A 23,269-nucleotide genomic window follows, 5' to 3' on the forward strand; every position below is an offset into this window, starting at 1 on the left:
TTTACTCCTTCATTTGGATGCCCTTCAACAAACAGAAAGCCCGTATTCCTGCACGATGAGTTGAAATAGCACTCTGTGCACTGCGTGCTATTTCAACTTTTCATTCGCATTTCTTATTCAGTTCTCTGTGAAATGTGGGACACTTGATAGATTTACTGAGGAAAGCTACGTGGCTGACAGCACTTTAGCGCTACGGAGACGTTTAACACGCACACGCTTGTTTTTATTCCAGTAACAGTGCACAAAGGTAACTGTACAGCACGGAAATTACTTCGATTGATTACTTGCACGACAGTACTGGAACAAAGGACCGGTTATTTCATGGGCCAAAGTACGTTTTTTTTCATACGAATAATGTCCGTTGCCTTCCGTCAATGCAACACAAACGCTCAAGATAATGTAAAGAAAAAAAGATGCGGCCTCGCGTGAAATTACTACGACATAAATGTAAACTGCGCCGTTTGGATTAATTTTGACCAGGAGCGCTTTTTAACGTGCACCTTTTGCGCAAGGCAACTCAGTTTTGCAATTTCCGTGTCATTTCATTTTCTGTTCTTTTTAGGAGCAATTTCAGTGCCGAAGTGTCAGACGTCAGTTAACAGAAATATTTCTCTCTAGTGAGACCAGGACCGTACACAACTAAAGCTCGTCGCGTAACGTATAAACAACACCTAACCACAACGCTCAAGTACATGCGAGCCTCTTTTTACCACCGCGCCGCTAAAATGTTATATTCACATGAGATTTAATACTTCTCATCTTTAGGGCAACGCCAAGTGCACTTTGCAATGCGCTTGAACCACAGAGCGGCACCTACACTGATATTACTCGCGTGGACGCAGGGTACGACGACCACGCACAGCACTCTCGACAAGTGCACTCTCTGATCTTATTACAGTACATATACAGCCGACCAAGGCCAAATGCTTGTTTACATCGTGTTAGGCATACGTACGAGCGGTTAAAGTTGCACTAACGCAACGGAACAAACCGCCCTTTGACGATCTGCATGACGTACGCGCACATGGAAACACAACGGGGCTAGCAGACGACACACGGAGCATCCACACTAGGCAGGGTTCAGCCAGAAGCCGCTAGGTGGCGACTCCGCTCGATCTCGCGGCCAATGGTAGCGAGCCGGCTGCTAGTTTCGAAAGAGAGGGGTGTGTGCGAAAGCTCCGCAGGTGCATAATAATGAGTATTGCTGTCAGGGGCGGGAGCCAAGACGTCTTTAGAGCCTCAAGCTGCCAAGCTTGGCTGCAGAAGAGATGACCACACACATATACACAAGCACAATATATATATATATATATATATATATATATATATATATATATATATATATATATATATATATATATATATATATATATAGCAGTGGGAAATGAATCACGGGGATCCCGATAGAATACGGAATGAAGAAAGAAACTACGACTTTCGTTGGTTCGGCACTCTATATTTCACTAACGTTGCGTCTGGTGGACCAGACGAAACGTTAGTGAAAATATACAGTGGTGATCCAACGAAAGTCGTAGTTTCTTTCTTCATTCCTTATGTATATATATATATGTATATATATATATATATATATGTGACGTATAAAGGTAGTGATGTCTGGTAGAAGCCGACGAAGAAGAAGTGCGCGTGATAGAATAAAAGTATGGCGTATGAGCCAGGGCCCGTCTCTCATTCATAACGTCACACAAGTCGACAGGATGAAGACCTGGCAGCCACTTCATCAGCCGCACATCATCGATGAGCAGTAACAAGACGCCCTGACCACACATGGAATGCCGAAGCAGGTCCTAGCTGCACACGGCGACCACCACCATGGCAGCATCATCGACAGACCTTGCCATCCCACAGTACGCCGGATCAGCGGACGATGGAGCCGTCGAGGACTGGTTCAACCTCTTCGAACGCCACGCTACCGCTGCATCATGGACAGAACGGGACATGGTCAAAAACTTCAACGACTACGTCACCGGTGAGGCCTTCCGCTTTTACCTCACGCACATCTTCCAAAACAACGAATCTTGGAAAAAAATCAAAGAAGAAATGATCATTCGATTTAAAGACTACAATGAAGATTTGCTTATAACGCACCGTCTGCGGACAATCGAACTCAGTCGTCCTTTTCACAAACAATCTTCATGCATTCGAACACCGAGCATGAATCGGCCACTCCCACAAGACAAAGCGAAGCATCAGCTGACTGAAAGTAACAAAAGACGTTTTCCCACAAGAACCGACCCTCCACAAGGCTTTCCTTCGGCACAAAAATTGGGATTTTCTACCTCTTCAAAGCAGTGTAGGACTCGAGGTGTTACTGACCCAACCTATGCACCTGATTCTTCGTTTAGCGTACGCGGCCCACCACCGGGTTTTCCATCACGCAGCTCTTCAGTTGTTCATAATGCTCACCGCCTGCCTTATAAGGTCGCTGCTTTAATGATAAGCGAGCTGAAGCATCGGGAGAATATCCAACGACGTCAGGACGAGTCCAAGAGGTGCTTTTTACCGCAAGGTTCTATTTCAGTAGTTCCGCAGCCTTGCCAAAATTCGAAAATGGAACCTGATCAAGCCATGCCTGTTGCGGTAATTTCCAGTACTCAACTACCTGAATGTCGAAGCGTTACAGACTCAATATTCAGCACGAACTCCAACATCGAAAACGAAAGGCCACCCGTTACGTCTGATGACAGAAGGTTCCTTCAGGAGACTAGCTGTCAAGAACCTCGTATTAATACCAAAATTTCCAATGCAACAGACCTTGCATGTTGCTGGGTACCAGAAGCGTCCGCAAATGACATCGCAGAGGCCCTTGAAGAGCGTGTCAGCAATTCTGGCCCACTATCTTCACTGCCCGGCAAGCATCACAACAGCCCACAGTGCAACTGCTGCCTCCTGGACACCACATCACATTGCCAAGAAGATCAATGTCCTGTTCCAAAAGGGCTGCCACCTCAGCAATTTCCGCAGAACCATGAGCAAGGCCAGCACAAGCAAATCGATCGACTTAAGCAACGAAAGGTACTCCGACAAGGACAATTGCAACCATCGAAGCATAAAAAAAAGCGTCTGAATGCAAATCAACTGAATTTAAGAAAAATTCAAGACGCCTCGCTCAAGACAGAGAGGACATCAAATTCAAGACAACTTCGCCGAAAGGAACGTCGCCAGAGACGCCTTCAATGTCAAGTATCAAGACTGTGCCTACGAATGAACCACCTGAGACGGAACCACAGAAAACCACGGAAGTGGCCAGAAGCTATAACGCAAGAACACAGAAATCACCCTATCAGCCTTGATCATCGCACACGCAAACTGGAAGCAAAGTGTCCGTGCCAGCCACGGCACAGAATCCGACTCATGCGATGTCCGACCATCTACTACAAGGGCTCTCAACCTTATTCGTTCTTCCCAAGAACCGTGTCATCATCAGTGTCCACGAGCCGGGCCCACTTATGTCATCCAATGTGGAACAGCCAGCCTCGCCCGCCAGAGCTGTGTTTAATATCACCGGACTGCCGGACTCGGTTTGAAAGTTTTAGTGGTTTTACGGAGCTCTCTTGTGGCATGGAACTACTCCGCGTTTTGACATTTTAGCTTTAACACTCTGCTTGTTCATGTTTTGTTGTTAAACTCGCGCATTCTTTCGGGGGGAGGGGGAATCCTGTGACGTATAAAGGTAGTGATGTCTGGTAGAAGCCGACGAAGAAGAAGTGCGCGTGGATAGAATAAAAGTATGGCGTATGAGCCAGGGCCCGTCTCTCATTCATAACGTCACACATATATATATATATATATATATATATATATATATATATATATATATATATATATATATATATATATATTGTAAGGAAGATAGCGCCGCTATTGCAAGGGCGCGCGCTAGGCAAGCGGGAAGACGAGAAAGACGAGGCAGAGAATAGAACAGCCGGCCTAGCGAACAGGCGTTGTGTCTATTTATCTCGTCATTACAATGGCGCAGTCTACGCAACACGAACCTTAAGTGCGTCCTCGTAGGTCATCGGCGCTGCGGGCCTTCCATCGAAGGAACGCCCACGATCATGCAGCCCGCGTCCGAACTGCCGGAAGAACCTATGCCACCACTCAAGGACGGCGTCCAGGCCTCCTCGGTGGCCCCAGGGCAGGCATATCCCGGCGACGCCAAGACAGCGCACGACCTCCTGTTGCCCGGGACCACCATTCATGCTTCCCGTGGCGACGCCGTCTCACTCAAGACTCCATCAGCGCATGAGCCGCTTTGGGATGCTGTACAAGCTCCCTCCGACAAGCATCCTGCCGCCGTGAGCACTGGAGCCGCTGTATCCTCCGCAGATGCCGGCCCTGTCTCTCCATGCGGATCAACCGACAGCGCCGCGGAGCTGCTGCGTACGATCACGCAACTCCGCATCACGACTAACGCCTTGACAACGTCGAGTTCCAAGCTGCCTCCTGTCGCGCTGCCAACACTGTGCGCCATCAATGCCGTGTTGGCGGCCGCCTCACAAAATCTGGAGAGCAGTTCACCCGAGAACCGCCGAGAGCTCCGCGGTGTCCTCACGCGGCTCTCAGAGCAACTGGCATGCTTGGCGTGGGCACACTCCGGATTTTCGCCTGCCGTCCCACCATCGGCGGCTGCCTGCGAACTACCGGTGTTCCGCGGATTCCAGGACGACGCGGTCCTGTGGATCGAGACCATCAACTCGCTCGGCGACCACCATGCCTGGACGGACCAGCAGAAATGGCTAGTAGCCATCGACCGCCTTCGCGGTGCCGCGAAGGCATGGCATGCGTACGAAGGGATCAAACAACGGTCCTGGGCTGAATGGTGTGCCAAGTTGGCCACACTTTTCCACCCTCAATCTCATGCCTGCGACCCCCTCCCTGCCGACCGAGTCTCTAACGAGGATGGGAGCTGTGAGGCACAGAACCTCGATGGCGCAGCTCAAGCGTTCACAAACCTGCCCTCCCTTCGAGACCGAGCTCGCGAGGCGCAGTGCCCCCTATGATGCAGCTGTGCCCAGTGCCAACCAGCCTGTCTTCGCAGAGACAGCTTGTGAAGGGCAGCATCTCGATCGTGCATCTGTTTCCCGCAGTCCCTGCGCAGACATCATCGCGGACGCGGAAGGCCACCCGGCTTACACGGATACCGGACGTGAGCAGGACTCCACGCCACGTACTTCATACTCCGCGACGCCTGCTCCAGAACCTACCACACCAGACAAGGATACCACCCACAAGGCCCAGCAGTTGGCGATGCGGCCTCCACGCTCGCCAGCGCGTGGAAACATGCACGTTCCAGATCTCCCAGTGCCTGACACGCTCCAAGTCAAGAAACCGGACAAGCCCACCACAACCATCAACATGCCCTCAGGCCCACCGGGACAGCTACCGCAAATTCCAGAGCAGTCACTGCCCGAATGCGCGGACGGTCACCGTGTGCTGGTTGAGATCCAGGAATCTAATGCAACCAACGGGACTAAAAACATCGAAGAATTGCCCATGCATTCTACTCCCCTCTCTGAGACTAAACCACAACTAGTGGGGCCCATAAACCTGACCCTATTGCGGAGCCCTACGACAATGGACGCGCCCGATATGGCGGCGCCGTACATTCCGCCTTGCGCGCGTGATGGGAGTGCATCGACGCGAAGCGGACGCACTTCTTCAAGCCTGCGTAGACGTGTCCGACTACAGAGCACATGGTCTGTCTTCGGCCACAGCACATCGATTCGGTCGCCCACCGTTCTTTGTGAATACCTTGCAGTGCACTCGAAAATGCGACGCGCGAAGTGGCAGCTGCGGCCTTCCCGCAATAGCCAGTGCCGCCCACCTGAAATACCTGCATTTCACCGAACACAGTCGCACAAGGACAGAAACCTGCAAAGGCCAACAAGGAACAGTCAATTCCGCCCGCCAGAAACAGTTCCGCAGCTGGATCGCCATGCAATGCCGCAGCGTGGCCGAGTGTAAGGAAGATAGCGCCGCTATTGCAAGGGCGCGCGCTAGGCAAGCGGAAAGACGAGAGAGAATAGAACAGCCGGCCTAGCGAACAGGCGTTGTGTCTATTTGTCTCGTCATTACAATATATATATATATATATATATATATATATATATATATATATATATATATATATATATATATATATATATATATATATATATATATTAGAGGACAAGGTGTTAGGCACACGAGAGAAGATAAGCTTGATTGGACGTTTCGGCCGTGGGCCCGGCCTTCGTCAGAATTATATATATGTATATATATATATATATATATATATATATATATATATATATATATATATATATATATATATATATATATATATATATGCCCGCAGAACATCAGAGCTGTGGTGACAATGCAGTCTTTCCAGGCGAAAAAGCAGCTTTAGTCTGTCAGATGGCACTACGAGGACTAACCTAAATTTTCTGTGTTCTGTTTTTCTACTCCGATGAACAGTGTTCACAAAGTATTGGACTTTCCAAAGCGCACCAACAGCTCCTTCCGCAGGAAAAGATTTTCCTTCATATTGGTGAAGGATTACGCAAGAATGATTAGTTTAATTCGCTATGCTTTAAATTGTTCCCAATAAATTCAGGCAAGCAAAATTGAGAATATCGAAGCGAACGGGTTATTCCTTTTGTTCGAGGAGAAATTTTAATGCCCTTAAGCCCACCGTTTCCTTTGTCATTCCGCTGTCGGCGCAACTGCGCAGAAGGAAAACCAGACGCTTTGCAAGCGAAACTTGAAACCTTCAATCAATTTCAGGAAGGCGGTGATTTGTGCCGGATTACAGTTGCAGCAAAATATAATCTGACTTGCGGAAACAATGCCTTCACTTAGGCTTGTCCTATTGTTGTTCAGACCGACGTCACCAGAAACCCGTCATGAAAAGACGGTCTATTGTTACGAAGGCCCGAAATTTTTGCCGACAGCGGATCCATCTGATATGATGAAGGAACTCTGCTGCTCACCTGACGAGCTACCTGGAGGACATACTTCATTTCTTAGAAATTCAACAATGCGTGTTGCATGTGTTACACTGCTAGTTATACTTTGCGTGCACATTAGCTGTGCACAGTACACCAAAGGAAGCAGCAATTGGGGTGTCAAATTGACAATATTCATACCAATGACATACACTCTCGAATCCTAGAAAGTGATAAACGGGGAGTTCAGTGCAATGATGAAAAACGAAAGAAGAACAAGTGCTATGGCGGCGTGGCCAGGATTGCCTACCAGGTGAGCGTTTAATTTACATGCACATAGATACGCCGGGGACAATTATATTGGCGACAAGTTACATAAACCTTTATGCCGAAGCACTGCATTCGTTATATGGGCTTGTCTTGCTCCTCAGCTTTGTCCCTGTCGCTCTGCACTTTTGACCCGTCTAAGAATTCATTCGCCCTTCCATAGCCTTCAATGTTCCTATAGACCGACAAGCGACTGCTACAGCTTGCTCAGTTTAGATACTACAGGGTGCAGGGGCAGCGAAGAAATACCTGAAGTAAACTTAAACGAAATGACCTCGAGTTTCAGTCATGGCAGCACTTTTTTTCAGCGTGGAAAGCTGCGCTGTGATTCGGCAGTGGTGCGACAGAGACCAATGGAAGTGGAAGAATACAACACAAGCATGGAAGGGCAAGCGAAACAGGAGTAGTTGTGCTTAATATTTGCATTTAGTTAAAAACATTCCCCCCAAAAAAAGGCATGACCTTAGTTTGCATCCGTCTATGTCACATGAAAAAATACTGACTACATTTTATGCATCTAGGACACATAAGCATGGACGGGCGTAATAGTCGTGCAACGTTTTGTTCTGAAAGCTGCAGCAGGTTCACGAACGCTTTTGTGTTCGTAGGAAGGATTACAAGTGAACCACGGGCTCAGTTGTAGGCGTTTGCTTCAAGCTGTTAACACACTGGTGAAGTTACTCGCTCACACAGTTGCCAGCCTGCGTAATGTAGGCTGTTCCTCAACAGAGAAATATCTGTCATCTCTATGAAGTATAACACAGTCTGTACACAAACATGTGCGACTCTATTGTGGCTCCTGCTTTTCTTTTTTTTTTATATGGCGATACCGCCAGTTTCAAAGGAGAACCGGATTTCATTTCCTTGACAAGCCTTTAGATGCTTACAGATAGGCAGGATATCTTGCACACTTTAAGATAAATAACGTGCTGCTGAAAAAAAATGGTCAATTCCGTGTACAAAAGAACTCGTGTGGCAAGAACGTCGACAATTTCGAGCAATAGCATTACTTTTCGCCTTGTAATCACCTGATGAATTACAGAACAGTGCTCTCTTGCGACGCTGGTGAAAATACTGCAGATTTCCATTCCCAATAGGATTCGTAAGCATTACTGTTCTGCTGAACTGTAATGTAGCGACTTCGTTGCACGACAGTTGGACATGCTACCAACCTGTCCACCGGTATCTGTCGTTCGCATTACATGACCCACCCATGTCAATTTTTGTCTATCAATGTCAACTAGTCCACTAAAATGTCGGAGACCGTGCGTGTTTTCTTACCCACCCTTCAGTCCTCGTATATCACAATATTACGTCTTTTATTTTCCGCTATATCTCAAGCTTCGTTGTTCATAATACCCGTTCAACCCTACGTTCAAAGCTACGTTAACGCTTGCTCGGTTTGTGTCTTCATTCCTAGTTTGCAGTTGGTCGCCATCATTGCTGAACAGAACGATGTCTTCCGAAAGCCGTCCCCTACTGAGGTGTTCTACGCTAACCTCCACTCCCATTTCTTACCAATCAAGTCACTTGAGTATATTTAAGGCTGTATCTGTCTGTCGGGCCTCTTTTGAGATCGGAATTTTTCTGCCTTTCTTGGGGTGAACCATGGTATGCATCTTTGTGGATGGTATGTTGCCTAAGGTATTCAAAGTTGTAACACGTACCCATGATGAGGCGATGCTTTTTAAAACTGCTAATACGGGTACTGAATCGAGCACCTTTCCGTCTCCCGTCGAAGCCACATGCAGAGTCAGTTGTATTCTGCAGATTTTTCTATTATCATATTGAGAACATGGCTGCAATAAAATTGTGGAGCACCCTTTCCTTAAGCCAGCTTGCTCTCCAGGTTGATTAAGTTGAAACGCATTCCTTGTTTTGCTCGAAGTTACACTCGTATTTTGTATTATAGTTGCATGCTGATCGGTCTGTCGTTGTAGAAATCTTTTATTGCGATTATGTGGACACTTAGACGTCTTTTTGTCGTTGGAGTCACCGTCACTGTCGTTCGCCCTATGAAGTCCAAATTGATAACAGCATCCCGCGCATCGTATGTTCTATCTGCGAGTAAGCGCTCGCGAGCTCTGGCGATGACCGCGGCTGAAGCGTAGATCAAACAAACTGGCCGCATTCGTCGCACGGAGGGCGCATGCGATAACATCACCCCGGTTGCCAGGCCTGTCGTCAATTGCTCATCAAGCAGAGAGGAAACGTCCGACCCGTCTTTCCTAAGGAGCATGGAGAAATTCCAGGCCGCGAAAGGGGGGGGCTGCGTCACTCGAACGCAGTCTCGACAAGCATCAGAAAACGGCTCGTAAACTTGTTGTGCTGTCAACGCTTACTCCACGTTTAGAGATCTCACAGCACGAAAACCGCGTCGGTCCCTAGAGTGGCCGTTTTTCCTTAAACCAGCGTTTTGTTGAGTCACGCTACGGGGGAGTCAAAAGAGTTAGCTGCTAGCCTTACTTCGTATAACATTACAATGTGTTGATTTCGCATTCATTGCTTCACCCGTAAGCGAAACTGGGATTTCTGACTTAACGTGTGTTATTTACGCATTAGCGTTTTTTTAACTCCGATACCTTTGCAGTCTTAAATGGACTAACAGCCAATTTTTATAGCACATGTTTTCTTTAGTGCAAGAGAAAGCTTACTGGTCAGGGTGTTAATCAAACAGGGGTAACGCTCAAAGAGCAGCGAAATATTTTATCGAAGTTTTTTTACCGGCGCAGTCCTACAAACAGCACACGTTGCAATCAGGAGTTTAGTTGAGCACATCATAGCTGAGCACAATATTCGAGAGCTGCGCCACGATGCGCATGCGTGCACACCACGTGCATTCGCGGCAGCTCGACTTAGTCCACTATTGCTACAGGGGCAGTATGCATTCCCAGCATCAACGTCTTTTACTTCGTAATAAGCTAGAATAAAGCGATGTACCGTAGTTCTTGTTCTAGTGAGGAACTTCATCGCAGATTGACAGAAAATGTATAGCTCTAGAGATTAATAGCCTGTCAGTATTCAACTTCAATGAAATTTTTCATGAGAGGGGTGTGCTCATTTGTTCGAACTATTTCTGGTTCGATAATGATAAGCGAAAAGGTGCTTTTCTGTGCTGCCAATGTGGAAGCATGCTCAGTGCGTTTGTGCAAGGGAATCGCGACCGCTTATGTGGATCTTCCGGTCTGCAAGAGCTTGGGTGCGCAAGCAGGGTTACCACAACTGGAACTCTGTTGTACTTCTACACTCAGAAACGCAACTGTTCCCGGACTTTTTTACGGTAATGATTGGGCGTGTACGAAGAAGCGGGAACACCGAAAGTGCTTCTGCGTGCGTCAGCACTGTACTTTTAGTGGAAAACTGTTTTTTAAGCAAAGCGAACAACAGACGAGCAAACGTTTGTCGCTATGTCTCCGAGTGTCGAGGGATGGGCTGAATTGCTGGCGTACTGTACACATGGCAGCGACAACGCTTTCACTGTCGCACAAATATTGGGACCGTGGGGCTGCCCATCACAGTTCCGAAAGGCAACGAAAGCGCTGTTGCGTTTTCTCAAGGATGCCGGACTGATTCGCCGTTTGTAATGTGAAACGCGGAACTATTACGTCGGCTGAAAGAGTGACTTTTCTCTCCTCCTCTCTAACTTTCCTTCCCCTCTCCCCCTTCACCAGTGCAGGGTAGCCTACCGGGCTCAGCCCAGGTTAACCTCCCCGCCTTTCTTTTATTCATACTCTCTCCATCCGCTTTACTGTGGCGACAGCCATTAGGCTATAGTTGTTCGGCACTTTTCTTGTGCCCACCAAGGAACACAGACACGAATGGTGCCTGTGACACATCGCGTTGCGTACACGAGAAACACGCGCTGAGGCTCTTTCAAATAAACCATACACAAAAAAAGTTATGAACAAGAACTCGTCGGTCATACTCTGTAATGAGCATCGTGTTTCGCTCTTAGTTCATTGCTCCTCTCGAGAAACACCACACTTTGTCTTCCTCACACCCTTTTTTTGCTTTCTCTAGCAGCATTAGCATAAATTACTGCTTGCACTTCGTCATAGTTAGTGAACTGGTGTGCTCTGTAAGCATGTCGTGTGACACTGAATTTGCACGTCGTGTAACGCTGACGGAAACATTGCGTGTCTTAGTGAAAGAGTATTGAACAAACTCAAACACGAAGGAAAGGGCGGTGGCGACAGGGTATCCACTGATAAAGATATGCCCATCGCCTGCATTCCGTATCTTCATGCTTTCTTCCACCGTATGAAAACGGTGGGAAATCGGTATGGTGCCAAGGCGGTTTTTTTCTTCTAGGAACAAGTTGGGCCGAGTCTGCGCTGCAGTGGATAGGAAAGTCGAAGACAAAGGAAAGTGCAGTGAATGTTAAGGTAATAATCGGGAGCGGTTAGTTGAATGCGGCAAGGGTATTGTCTATCTCATCCCATTCTCTTGCGGGAAGTGCTGTATCGGGCGAACCGGGAGGTGTTTGAACAATCGCCTAATGGATCACAGGGCTTCACTGAAGGCTCAGCCTTCGTCAGATCTGTGCTTGCATTGCAAAGTTTGCAAATGTCGCCCGTTGCTGCACGAAATAAAGGCGCTGTCTCGGCATAAAGATAGAACAGCGGGAGAAGTGGCTGAGGCATTCTATATTCACAAGTATGGCAGCATGTGCGTTGCCAGGCCTTCGGTTACGTTACAAAAGCTAGAGATAATTGTTCGCGTGGTTTTCTTTTATTTATATATATGTTTCCTTCAATAAACTTCCCATAGCTAGTACCGCCCTTGTACTCGTGGCTTCCCTGTTCCTGTTGATTTCACGCAGTTTTTCATAGTAATTAGAGTACCAACTCGCCTAGCGCTCAGTCCTTTTAAAGGAATAAAACTCCGTCTTGTTGGACATGCATGCTTTGAATGTCGAAACTTTACCGTCATGAATGCAACACCGCAGCGTAACCCTATGGGTAGCTGTGGCTCATATACTGAATACTAATATACTTAAATACTGAATAAATATTGCCTGCGATTTTAGGGGTGCGTTGCCGCGGATATTGTAGACTAGATTGTACTAGGTTTCCGCTCACAGTGCCGATGCTCTATAACGCGAATATGTTACTTAATCTTTGCACATCGCAGCGGCGCCGTTTGGTCCCGTAAATTCAAATTCGAGTTATGAGTGGTAGTTGTCCACTAACCACATTGCTATAGCAACATGCGAGGGGTTTCTGTTAACAACTTCGTGCTGAAAGTACCACCTGCTTGTCCAGTTGGTGTTGTATAGCTTTTGCGTGCAATTATTGTAGGAAAAGAAAGCGCAGATAGATGAAAAAGCGAAGACCAGCGATTTGTTTCTAGCGTTCACTCCTTGTCACTGTACGTGCTCTGTTGCACCTTTTCCCCTAAGCTACGAAGTTCACTTTCGTGAAAACGAACCTGAGTTCCTATGTGGTGAATGTGAGTTCTTGTAAGTTTGGACACAACGTAGAATAGTTAATTCAGTCTGTCTGGTAGGAGTGCATTATATCAGTATGTATGGTGTACAGGTAGATTGCAGTGTAGTATCGTGCTCCGACCATGACCGCTAAATATTAGCTCCGGAATCACAATGAGGAGCGCTTATTCTGCTTTGCTCTATGACAAGCGACAGGCAAGCGACAGACATTCCGTGTGTCCCCGAGACGAATGGAAATCCTAACAAGTAGTTTTTGTATGTCGTGTCAACAGTACCATGTGTACACACATTTATCTGAAGTTCTCTGAATGCACTAAACAGGCATTACTGTTTACACAAGCTACAAAATGAATCTAAATATTCACCAAGCAGTGTTCCCAATGCGAAAAATTAAAATTGCTCGCTGGCGCTGTTCAAATGTTGGCGAAATAAATGCAGGTCTCTCGGACTCAATAAGTGAGCTCAACTCGTGACAACGTCGTACTCAGACTAGCCGATACTATATTCAGCCAGGCTCACTCGTACACATATTCATCAACAATCTTACTTAGCCAAAGTCACTCGGCCTCAAGGCCCCAAAAATTTTACTCTGCCGGACTCCATACGGCACAGACTCACAAAAAACCTGCTCAATCTGATTTACACGAATCAGACTGACCAATTTTTATTGCGATAGCAATTATATGGACAGTCTCGGCTGATTCTTGCCGTCGCCTTTGTCATGCGGCGTGTATATATATATATATATATATATATATATATATATATATATATCGAAGCCACAAAGAAAAATAATTCAGTAAAACGTTCCGACGCGCAGAATCGAACGGGCGACCTCCCGCTTTCCAGCGCGCGGCGTTAAACGGTTAGGCCACCAACAGCACCGTCTTTCAGCCTGCTAACGGCGGGCTATTTATATACATCACTTACATCAGTACGCTTTCTTAGTTACCACATAGATAGTGCATGTGCACGCGTGGCGCGCCTTAAAGGTCGTCGCCCCGCTCCTGCGAACGCCGAGGCTCTTCGACCTACAGGGCGTGGTCGCCTTCGTGCGCTTATCTCGAGGAAAGAAGGGGGCGGCTGGCGGGGCGGGGGAGGGGGTAGGAGCGGGGAGTTGTATGTTTTGTGCTTTCCCCGCGATGTCCGCGCAGAAGTCACAGAGCGTACGAAGGTCGCTTCGCTGGCTGCAGCGGCCGCGTTTGCGAAAGGAGCGCGCTGTTCAAACAGAAATAAATAACAACTGGGACAGTTAGTTCGCGCTCGTCCTTTGTGTAACTGTCCTTCGTTTCGTGCGTCCTGCTTTATGTTTGAGCAGTGCGCTTCCAGTGTCGAGCTGTGACGCATGATAGTTCGCGCTCGTCCTGTGTGCGTTCTTGTCGTGCGTCCTTTGGGCTCGAGCGACGCGCTGGCAATTTCGAGCTGCTTTCGGTTCTTCGCGTTACATTCCAATTTTTTGGTATCGCATTCATTGCTTCGCCGTTACGGCGAAACTGTGACTTTTTTTCTTGACCGGACTGACTCACATTCTGGCTCGCCAAATGTTTCCTCAGCAAAGCTCAGCTGCACTCATAAAAAATACCTTCAAACAATCTCAGTCGGACTCAGACTGACGAAAATTTTTCACAGTCGCACTCGCCCGAACTATACCTCACCAAAAATTTCAGCAATACTCACTCAGAATTCGACTCATGGCTCGATCTCAGTCTGAATCGAACTTTGATTGTGTATAACAATATATTGAAATTGAAAGTGCATTGGTACGAAAAAAAATAGCACCGAATTGTTATCTGCAGAAGGATGTACTTTATATAATTGCAAGTTATAGACAGAAGTCGACTATCATGCCCGAATATAACAATCCGCACTTTATTCCCGATGCGCAGTCGCTGATGTGAAGGGTCTGTGTGATGTCCATATTGTCGCATGTTTGTGCAGCTATATGACGAACAGTTCGGTTACATCATCTTTCTTCATTTTAATGCAATGTTCGACGCAATATGCACATCACAATAGCCCATTGTTAAGAGAATACCATACATCGGTCTACGGAGGATGGCTATTCTCTAACATGTCAACTAATCAAGTTAACGTCGAAAAATGTGTAACTACACTTCAGCAAAAATAGCTGCCCTAATGCCTGTTCGCAAAAACAAAGTCGCTCCCGCGTTAACTTCAAAGAGAAACAATATTTATTCTGTTCACATTTGCGTTAAATTCAGAATGAGTTCATTTTCTTCTATCAAACCTTGGCGCGATTAAAAATACCCAGAGTCCGCAACAACTGGCCTGTCAGTTCCATACTCTGTGCGACTTGTCCTGGCATCTTTCTCACGACCTTGGGCATACCTCGTCTCAGAAGTACAAAGCTCGTCTGTGTGTGCAAGACGTTGTGGAGCAGGTGGAGAACAATAAATGAGAACCGGAATACAAACAACGCAGCACATGTTGTGTTCTCTTCTCTTGTCCCTATCTACATGCACTTGAGCAACTCAGGGTGCTTCCTTTTTTGTTACGGTGTGGTATTCACTGCCAGCCGATTTTATTGCGATAGCAATTATATGAAAAATCTCGACGGGTTTTCGGCGTCGCCGTCGCCGTTATGTCCCTCCGGTATGAATTACAAATTGATAAGATCCCCCCACGCATCGTATGTTCTACCGCGGGAAAAAGCACGCGAGGGGGTGCGACGAACGCGGCTGAAGCAGAGATCAAACCAGCCGGCCCATTTTCGTCGCACGGAGGTTGCATGCGATAATATCACCCCGCTCGGGAGGCCTGCCGTCGTAGCAGACAGGAAACGCCCTCCCGTATTTAACGACCATGAAAAGACCTGAGGGCGGGGGGAGGGGTGTCGCGCGAGCAGCAACACTGAACATTGAATTTGAGGGCGCGATCGCGATTGCTGGCGCGCGCGCTATCTCGACAGCCACCACAGTGGGCGGCTCGTATACCCTTCGTGCTGCCCTCTATAGTGAAGTGACTATGCGACCGGAGCGCATAGTCACTTCCTGGAGCGGCCGTATTCTCTCACACCAGCGTTTTGTAGTTACGCGAGATGGAATACAAAACATTGAGCTGCCAGCCTCACTTCGAAAAACACTACAATTTGTTGCTATCGCATTCTTTACTTCGCCCTTGCAGTGAACCTGTGACATTTTTTATGAGTTTCTGGTACTGAACACGCATAGTTGGCTGGCTACCGCATGAAGGCTGATGAAGTTTACGTTGATGAGGTTTACGAGTTAAACACAAATACATACGTGTACCTGAAATGATCGGCATCTTGAATGATATGGGACATCGTCAACGGAGGAAAGGAAAGCGCTCGTTGTTGGCATATTGATGGATATACAGTTGCCAAGATTGCCAATAAAGTACAAAAAATTGTCGGTTCAATTACAGGGGAAAATCACAGTTTGTTTTTGTACATAGTCACAAGTATACGTTGGGCATAAAGATAGACTAAGATAAAGATAAGGAAAAAACATAGATAAAGAAAAAACTAACTGCAGCCACAGAACACGACAAATGAATATTCAGTTATCGATTGATGTTCGTTTGAACGAGCCTCACTGTGCAGTTGCGATCTACGCAATAAGTTTACGAGGCGTTCATAAAAGTAACTTCGGCGTAGCGCCGTTGACAAATTTAGGTTGTTTCACTCCATGATAATTAACTTAGTCTTAAACACATGAAACATTTATTTTAGTACCCCACGTTTCGAATTGAGACAGACTAGTTCTTCAAAAGTGAAGTCGCCCGTGCCCCCAGTCGATCCTACAGCCGTTCAGTTTTCCTCGCCTCTACAAGGACAGCAGAGCCGCGGCGATGGTTATACGATACAGGGGAGCGCGCGCAGTGGCTGGCTTAACTTTATTTGTGTTGTCTGTAAGCGCCATAAATCTAAAATTAGACGTCTAACGAGATTATTTACAACCGCCGAACTAGGCTCAAGAAGGTTGTCGTTTGTTTCTGAATGTTCGGACATGGTCATGCGTACATGATTGAAATTAAAAAGAAAACAAAAGTTAGTCCACTCACTCAAACTAACATCACTAAGATTGAGCTTTGAGTCTGAGCGAGTCCGGGTGTGTAATATTTCAGTGAGATTGAGTCCGAGTGAGTCCGGTTCAGAAAATATTGGTGAGTTTGAGTCTTAGTGAGCCTTCAGAGCAAAATATATTTCTTGAGTGAGTCTGAGTGAGCTCCATCTTTTATTGCCGACCTATGGGCCTATCTACTCATCTTAAGCAGATATAATGACTTAAGTGTATACACATGTCTATTCAGGCATATCTCAACGCACTAGCCATCATGCTCCACCTCAATACTAATGGATCAGAGACGCGAGTTACGGGGGGCGGGGCATGACTTCCCCCCACAAACCTCTTTCACTGGAAGGTCTTGATAAAAATATTTCGTGTGAATCGCATCGCGTATTTCATAAAAATGTCCTTGCTGGATTGAAACCACTGCTAACTCATATTTGAAGGTAGAAAATCAAAAAGTATATCGCAGAGCAGCGAGTATGTGAGATATTAGCATTAAAAAGCATTGAATCTATGATCGAAAAATGTAATTTTATCCTAACGGACTCATGAGTCGACTCACTTAGGCTCACTCAGACTCAGATGAAGCCGTGAATCTGAGTTCGAGTGAGCCTGGTTATGGAACATTTTGCTCAGACTGATTCCGAGGGAGCCCTCAGAGCAAAATATATTTCTTGCGTGAGTGAGAGTGAGCTCTCATTTTTTCGCCGACCTATGCCTGTGGGCGGTCACCTGCGGAGGGTGGGGTTTATAGTCGGCGACTTTTAGGGCTTGTTTTACACTGAAATATTCTTTTATATACCAATTGTGATATATGTATATGCATAGTAGGCCCTCTACTTCTATTTTTCGCTGAAACCACAAGTTGTTCTGAGGACCCGTCATGGTCCCTTTAAGCATGTTTGTGTGCGTTTGTCCGCTATTGCCTTGTCCACATTAGAAACGCCAGGTTAGAATATAACAGAATGTCCTTTCCTATGTTAAATATTGAGCAATGTGTTCTCATAAATTTTTAATATCCTATATCGGCTGTTGCTGAATTGATATAAGCTGCAAAAAAAAATAACATGTTATCGAATTTGGCGCGTTCTCGCATGTCCCCTGTCAATGTTTATGTGAGCATGTACCGCATGTGATTGGGGTGCATTCAGAGCGGCTGGTGGATGAAAGATGCCATACTTATTTTACAGAATAAAATATTTCCTCCCGTTTACATCTAAAGGTACCAGGAATTCGAATATGCGCGAGAGAACACAGTATAAACCTTCGCAATGTCAATGTTTTTGTGTCAGGCAATTCAATGTTTGCGGAAGAAAGCGAGACTCAACAAAGCTTGCGGATTATAGGAATGGAGAGGTCTTCCGCCTACGGGGAACGTTCCCGCTGACCTATCTTTGCAGCCAAATCTATTGTTCTGTGCAGAGAGCATGGAGTATTGAAAATATTGACATACTAAAGTTAAAACGCATCTTTCTGGGCGTTCCCGCGACCCTCCATACGACTTCCGTCTTATTCTGCACATATAAGTACAAGCTACCATGAAATATTTGTGCTCGGACAATGCACCCAGGCCTGCGTTCTTGAAAATTTTTACGTTGACGTTTCTTAAGAAGTTATGGCATCAGTCACTATAAAGTTCAAAATTGCAAAAGTGTGACGTTACAATTTTTTTAAACGAACGTATAAATCATCAAATTAATTGCAAACACTTTTTTTTTCATTCTAATAAAAGCGAAAGGCTTTATACGATTTCATTTAGCAGTTTCCTATCAAATCAATTTCTCATGTTTTATAGTTTTAGGGCAGCGACTCCCGAAGTAATAAACTCGTCCTTCTACACAAGGAGCATGCTCGTAACAAACATGGTCGGCAAGCGTGATTTTCGCGAAGAGTAAACATTCGTTTGATCTAACGAAATAATCACTTGTCCGCGAGAAATACTGCGCTGAGCAGAAATGGCTAAATCTAATAGTAATCATCTCCTTATATTGTCATCAGCATTATTGCATCAGTTTTTGTTTGACTACGAACAGGATAGAAGCAGAATGCTTCTATCCCTTCTGACCAACTTTTGCGCTGTCCGTGCGTGTGATAAATAAACAGTGAGACCTCCAGCGCATGAACCTAAGAGCACGCGCATGTGGTGGATTGGGTGCAGACATGTCACTGCCCTAAACGAAGAGGCTCATTACTGCCGTTCCCATGGAGGAAGAAAAAAATATAGGAGGGAGCACGCCTAGCGTTCACAAGCCAACCTCCTCTGAAGCCGCGCAATCCTCCTTTGAAACCGCGCCAACCTCCTCTGAAACGCTTGCTCCTCGCGTTCGAGGCTCATTTCCCATGGTGCTCCTGTTTCATTTCCTTTTTTGGTGGGCTCATGAACAAAAAACAAAAATTGACGAGTGCGCGCTTCTAGCGTCCACAAGCCAACCTCCTCGGACGCCGCTCCCCCCTCTCACCGCTTGCCTATCACGTGAGGGTGCTCATTTCCCAGCATGCCCATGTTTTATTTGTTTTGGCTGGGCTTCAAAAATGTCACGTGACGCTCCCTCCTGGTTTTTTTTTCCTCCATGGCCGTTCCTGTTTAATGTTATCACAGCACTAAACCCACAAGTGGGGCTTTATTTTTAAACTTTTTTACATGGAGCATCTGCAGTGGTTGTAACTTATGTTGCCTTCGTAATAAAGAAAGGGCGTTACTTGATTACTGACGTGTATGAGCGCCTGTATACAGCATACTTATTCGATTTGTCCTATGTAAATCTGCCCGGTAGGCTGTGGTGTTCAGAGTTATACCAGCGGGCCGCCACGCTGGTACAGTTATTATGATGCTTGGCTGCTTACCCGAAAGTCGACGGTTTGATCCTGGCGGCATCGGTCGCACTTGAATGCAGACGAAATGCTAGAGGTGCGTGTACATCGATTTAGGTGTACGTTATAAAGCTCCACATCGTGGAAATTTCAGGAGGCCTCTACTACGGTGTGCTTGACAAATATATCATGGTATTGGCAATGCAAAATCTGAGCAGTTATTGCCATTCTGGTGTCCCTGTCTACGCCATGCATGATAATGATATCGTGATCTTGGTACACAAAATCCAAGGTCATATTTTTTAGGACAATTTCTTTCTTTGCCTGTTCTGCCTACCTATTTGGAGCATTCAATATCAAACTTTTTTGCCATGATGAACAAAAATAACAAAAGATAGAAGTAAAGACAAACATCTGATGGGCGAGAGAACGAATATAGGTAGAGAGAAAGAAAGAGAGTAAGCATAGAGAAAGCGAGAAATTCTTAGGGAGTGAGTGAGTGAAACAATATTAGTAGGTCCACAATAGACGCGACTAAACTCAACGTCACTTGGCTAGGAAAAAAAACATTTCTTGGCGAGACGAGATGCGAACCCGCATACCCACGATTCAAGGACAATCGTCTTAACCATTCGGCTATCCAGGCTCGCAAGCAGAGCATAGAATAGCCTTGTATAGTATAAATAGCAAGACGTAGAAAGAGTAGTGAGGGTTAAGAGGACATATTAAAAGGTGAGGAGGAGGGAACGGGGAGAAGAGACGAGTACATAGAGAGCGAGCCAGAAAATAAGGCATCTTGGCACTAGGGGTGCCAAGCCTGAAGGAAGTGCGGAGCTGGGTAGACTTGTTTGCTTCTCTTCGGTTTTCTCTGTCATTTTCTACTCTCTTTTTTTCTTTTCCTCTTTTTCTGTTCTTTTTTCTTTCTTAATTTCTAGTTAATTCATCCTCCCTCTTTTTCTAATACTTTCTCTTTCTTGATCTTCCTATTTTTCGTCCTACTTTTTTCCCGTTTCTTTCTTTCTCTTTCTGGCTTGGTGATGCGCTTACGGCTAGGTCGACGCTACAGAATACACAGGACACAGTGTTAACAGGACGTGCACTCGTCCTGTTAACGGTGTACTTTGTAGAGTCTACCTATCGTAGGCGCATCACCAAGCCAATGTGAGCCAACTTGCCTATTCTCTTGCATTACTTCCTCTTTCAATTTGTCGCTTGCTTCCTCTTTTTTTCTATTCTTATACGTCGTTTTGACTGCGTTACGCCCAGCGACGAGATCATACGATAGCATACGATAACCCGGGCCCCTCAAGTGCTTCGCGGTTAACATTATCAAGGTGCTCGAAGAACAAGAGGAAGATGAGTTATGCCCGGCGCGAGCGCTCGCTCACGTATCATCATCAAGGCGCTAGAAGAACACAAGGAAGAAGTTTTCTGCTTAGTGCGATCGCGCGCACAATGTGCTACAGATTCCTGCGTGATTTTCCCTGCGTTACGCCAAGCGACGACAGCATACGATGACCGCATACAACAGGCTGGACCCCTAAAGTGCTCCTCACTTAAAATAATATATATGAATCACTAGCCATATAAAACTGCGAATAATGGCAAACAATAAATAAGAGAATAAAAACTAATATACAAAAAACTCACGGGTTCCCTTACGCGTTCTCTGAACACAGCTGGAAGGCGAAAGCCGCCTTCATCTTTTTATCTTTTTATTCCTGCGCCCTTCCGAAAGCTTTCTGCACCTAACGTAGTTTTTTACTGCATCCAGGATCGGAAGCATTGCAAACTTTCTGCACTTCACCTGGTTCGAGAAGCGAACGTGGGGGGGAAAGTTGGTAAGACATAATTGAAAAAAATTATAACTGCGCTAAGGACGAGACACCAGAAACGAAGTGGACAGGACGATCGCAGACTAACAACTGGTTTTATTGAAACATACACCACCCTTATGAAACAAACTAAGCGCGTGCGCAATGACATTCATGACCACGTGACAGGTTTCACCACCCCCAAGACTCCTATCTACTACAAAGGAAATCACGCTCTTTTCTGGAAAGATACACGGATGTGTCGCTGACGCACTTATCAGGCCCGTGTCTAGCTATCCAAGATGCCTCCAAGATTTCTCTTGCTCTTTGGCTTCTGGCTCGCCCTATCACCTTGGTGCTACTGAAGATGGGCTTGCATCCCTGCGCGCATGCGCCACAATGAACTGGTAGGCGCTTCCCACTCCCGTCTCCTAATGAATTAGCATGTTCCATCAAACGCTTGTTAATACACCTTCCGGTCTGCCCCACATAAACCATTCCACAGGTCAGGGGGAATTCGTAGACCACTTCAGATGTACAGGGTACATACGCACGTCTGTGCTTAACATCACATCCTCCATTGTTAACTTTGCTCGCGTTGGACGTGGCACACAAACGCGACAACTTGCAAGGCGCTGAAAAAACCATATCGACCCCGTATCTTCTCGCCACCTTTTTAATGCCGTGCGACACCTTGTGTGTGTACGGCATCACTTCAAACTTGCGCCTTTCATTCTTCTCCGATTCTTTTCCTTCATTTACTTCTGCGTTTCCGTCATCGGCCGTGTTACGGTGGCAAATGACCCTTAAAAGTGATTCTGCTACAGCCTGAAGCAGCGTCTGCGGGAAACCTGCAATGATAAGTGCGTCAGCGACACATCCGTGTATCTTTCCAGAAAAGAGCGTGATTTCCTTTGTAGTAGATAGGAGTCTTGGGGGTGGTGAAACCTGTCACGTGGTCATGAATGTCATTGCGCACGCGCTTAGTTTGTTTCATAAGGGTGGTGTATGTTTCAATAAAACCAGTTGTTAGTCTGCGATCGTCCTGTCCACTTCATTTCTGGTGTCTCGTCCTTAGCGCAGTTATTATAAAGACGTTTATTTGCGGGCACTCGGCGACGATAAACGACTGCAACAGTCAAGGCGGGTGCCGACTCTGAGCGCGAGGAGCGTGCTGTCCGAGAAGAGCGGAAGAGGACGACCCACTAGTAAGCGCTCGAGAGGGCGACCCATTACAGGCTTCCAACGCTTCGCTACAATTACCCCGGGTACGAAAAGGGAGCCGCCTGGCGACCTAACTGCTTGTCACTATGAGCGGGTCATGGTAGGGTTTCAGGCGCTCCACGTTGACAATGTCGCGCCCTCGACGGCGCATGTCCGAAGATGGTTCAAGGGGTTCGATGACGTAGTTGACCGGGGACGTGCGTTCGACGACACGGTAGGGGCCGTCGTATTTTGGCAGTAGTTTTGAAGAGAGGCCAGGTGCAGTGGCAGGGACCGAGAGCCATACGAGTGTTCCAGGGAGGAACGTGGGCGCAGAAGTGGTGGTGTCACCGCGAATGCTCTTCTGCCGCTCTTGGTCATTCGTAGTAAATGTCTTGGCAAGCTCCCGACACTCCTCAGCAAATCTTGCTGTGGCAGAAATAGGCGCACTTTCAGACGGGTCCGGCTTGTATGGAAGGATTGTGTCGATTGTGTGCGACGGGTGCCTGCCGTACAATAAGAAAATGGCGAGAAACCAGTAGTGCTCTGCGGGGCGGTATTATAGGCGTAGGTGACAAAAGGCAGAATGGCATCCCAATTTGTGTGATCGGCGGCTACGTACATCGAGAGCATGTCGCCGAGCGTGCGGTTAAAGCGTTCGGT

General features: G+C 46.6%; 1 protein-coding gene across 1 annotated transcript in view; it reads left to right on the top strand.

Moving 5' to 3' along the window:
* Positions 1-4,076: 4,076 nt before the first annotated feature.
* Positions 4,077-23,269, top strand: part of LOC119399569 (5'-nucleotidase) — a 61,430-nt gene continuing 42,237 nt past the window's right edge. Inside the window, exons 1-4 of the mRNA XM_037666374.2 lie at positions 4,077-4,227; positions 4,348-4,722; positions 5,120-5,457; positions 7,093-7,263. Coding sequence (XP_037522302.2) covers positions 4,077-4,227; positions 4,348-4,722; positions 5,120-5,457; positions 7,093-7,263 — 1,035 coding nt within the window. The remainder of the gene's footprint in view (positions 4,228-4,347; positions 4,723-5,119; positions 5,458-7,092; positions 7,264-23,269) is intronic.

The sequence above is a fragment of the Rhipicephalus sanguineus genome, chromosome 7, assembly GCF_013339695.2.
Source record: "Rhipicephalus sanguineus isolate Rsan-2018 chromosome 7, BIME_Rsan_1.4, whole genome shotgun sequence".
NCBI classification, from domain to species: Eukaryota; Metazoa; Arthropoda; class Arachnida; order Ixodida; family Ixodidae; genus Rhipicephalus; species Rhipicephalus sanguineus.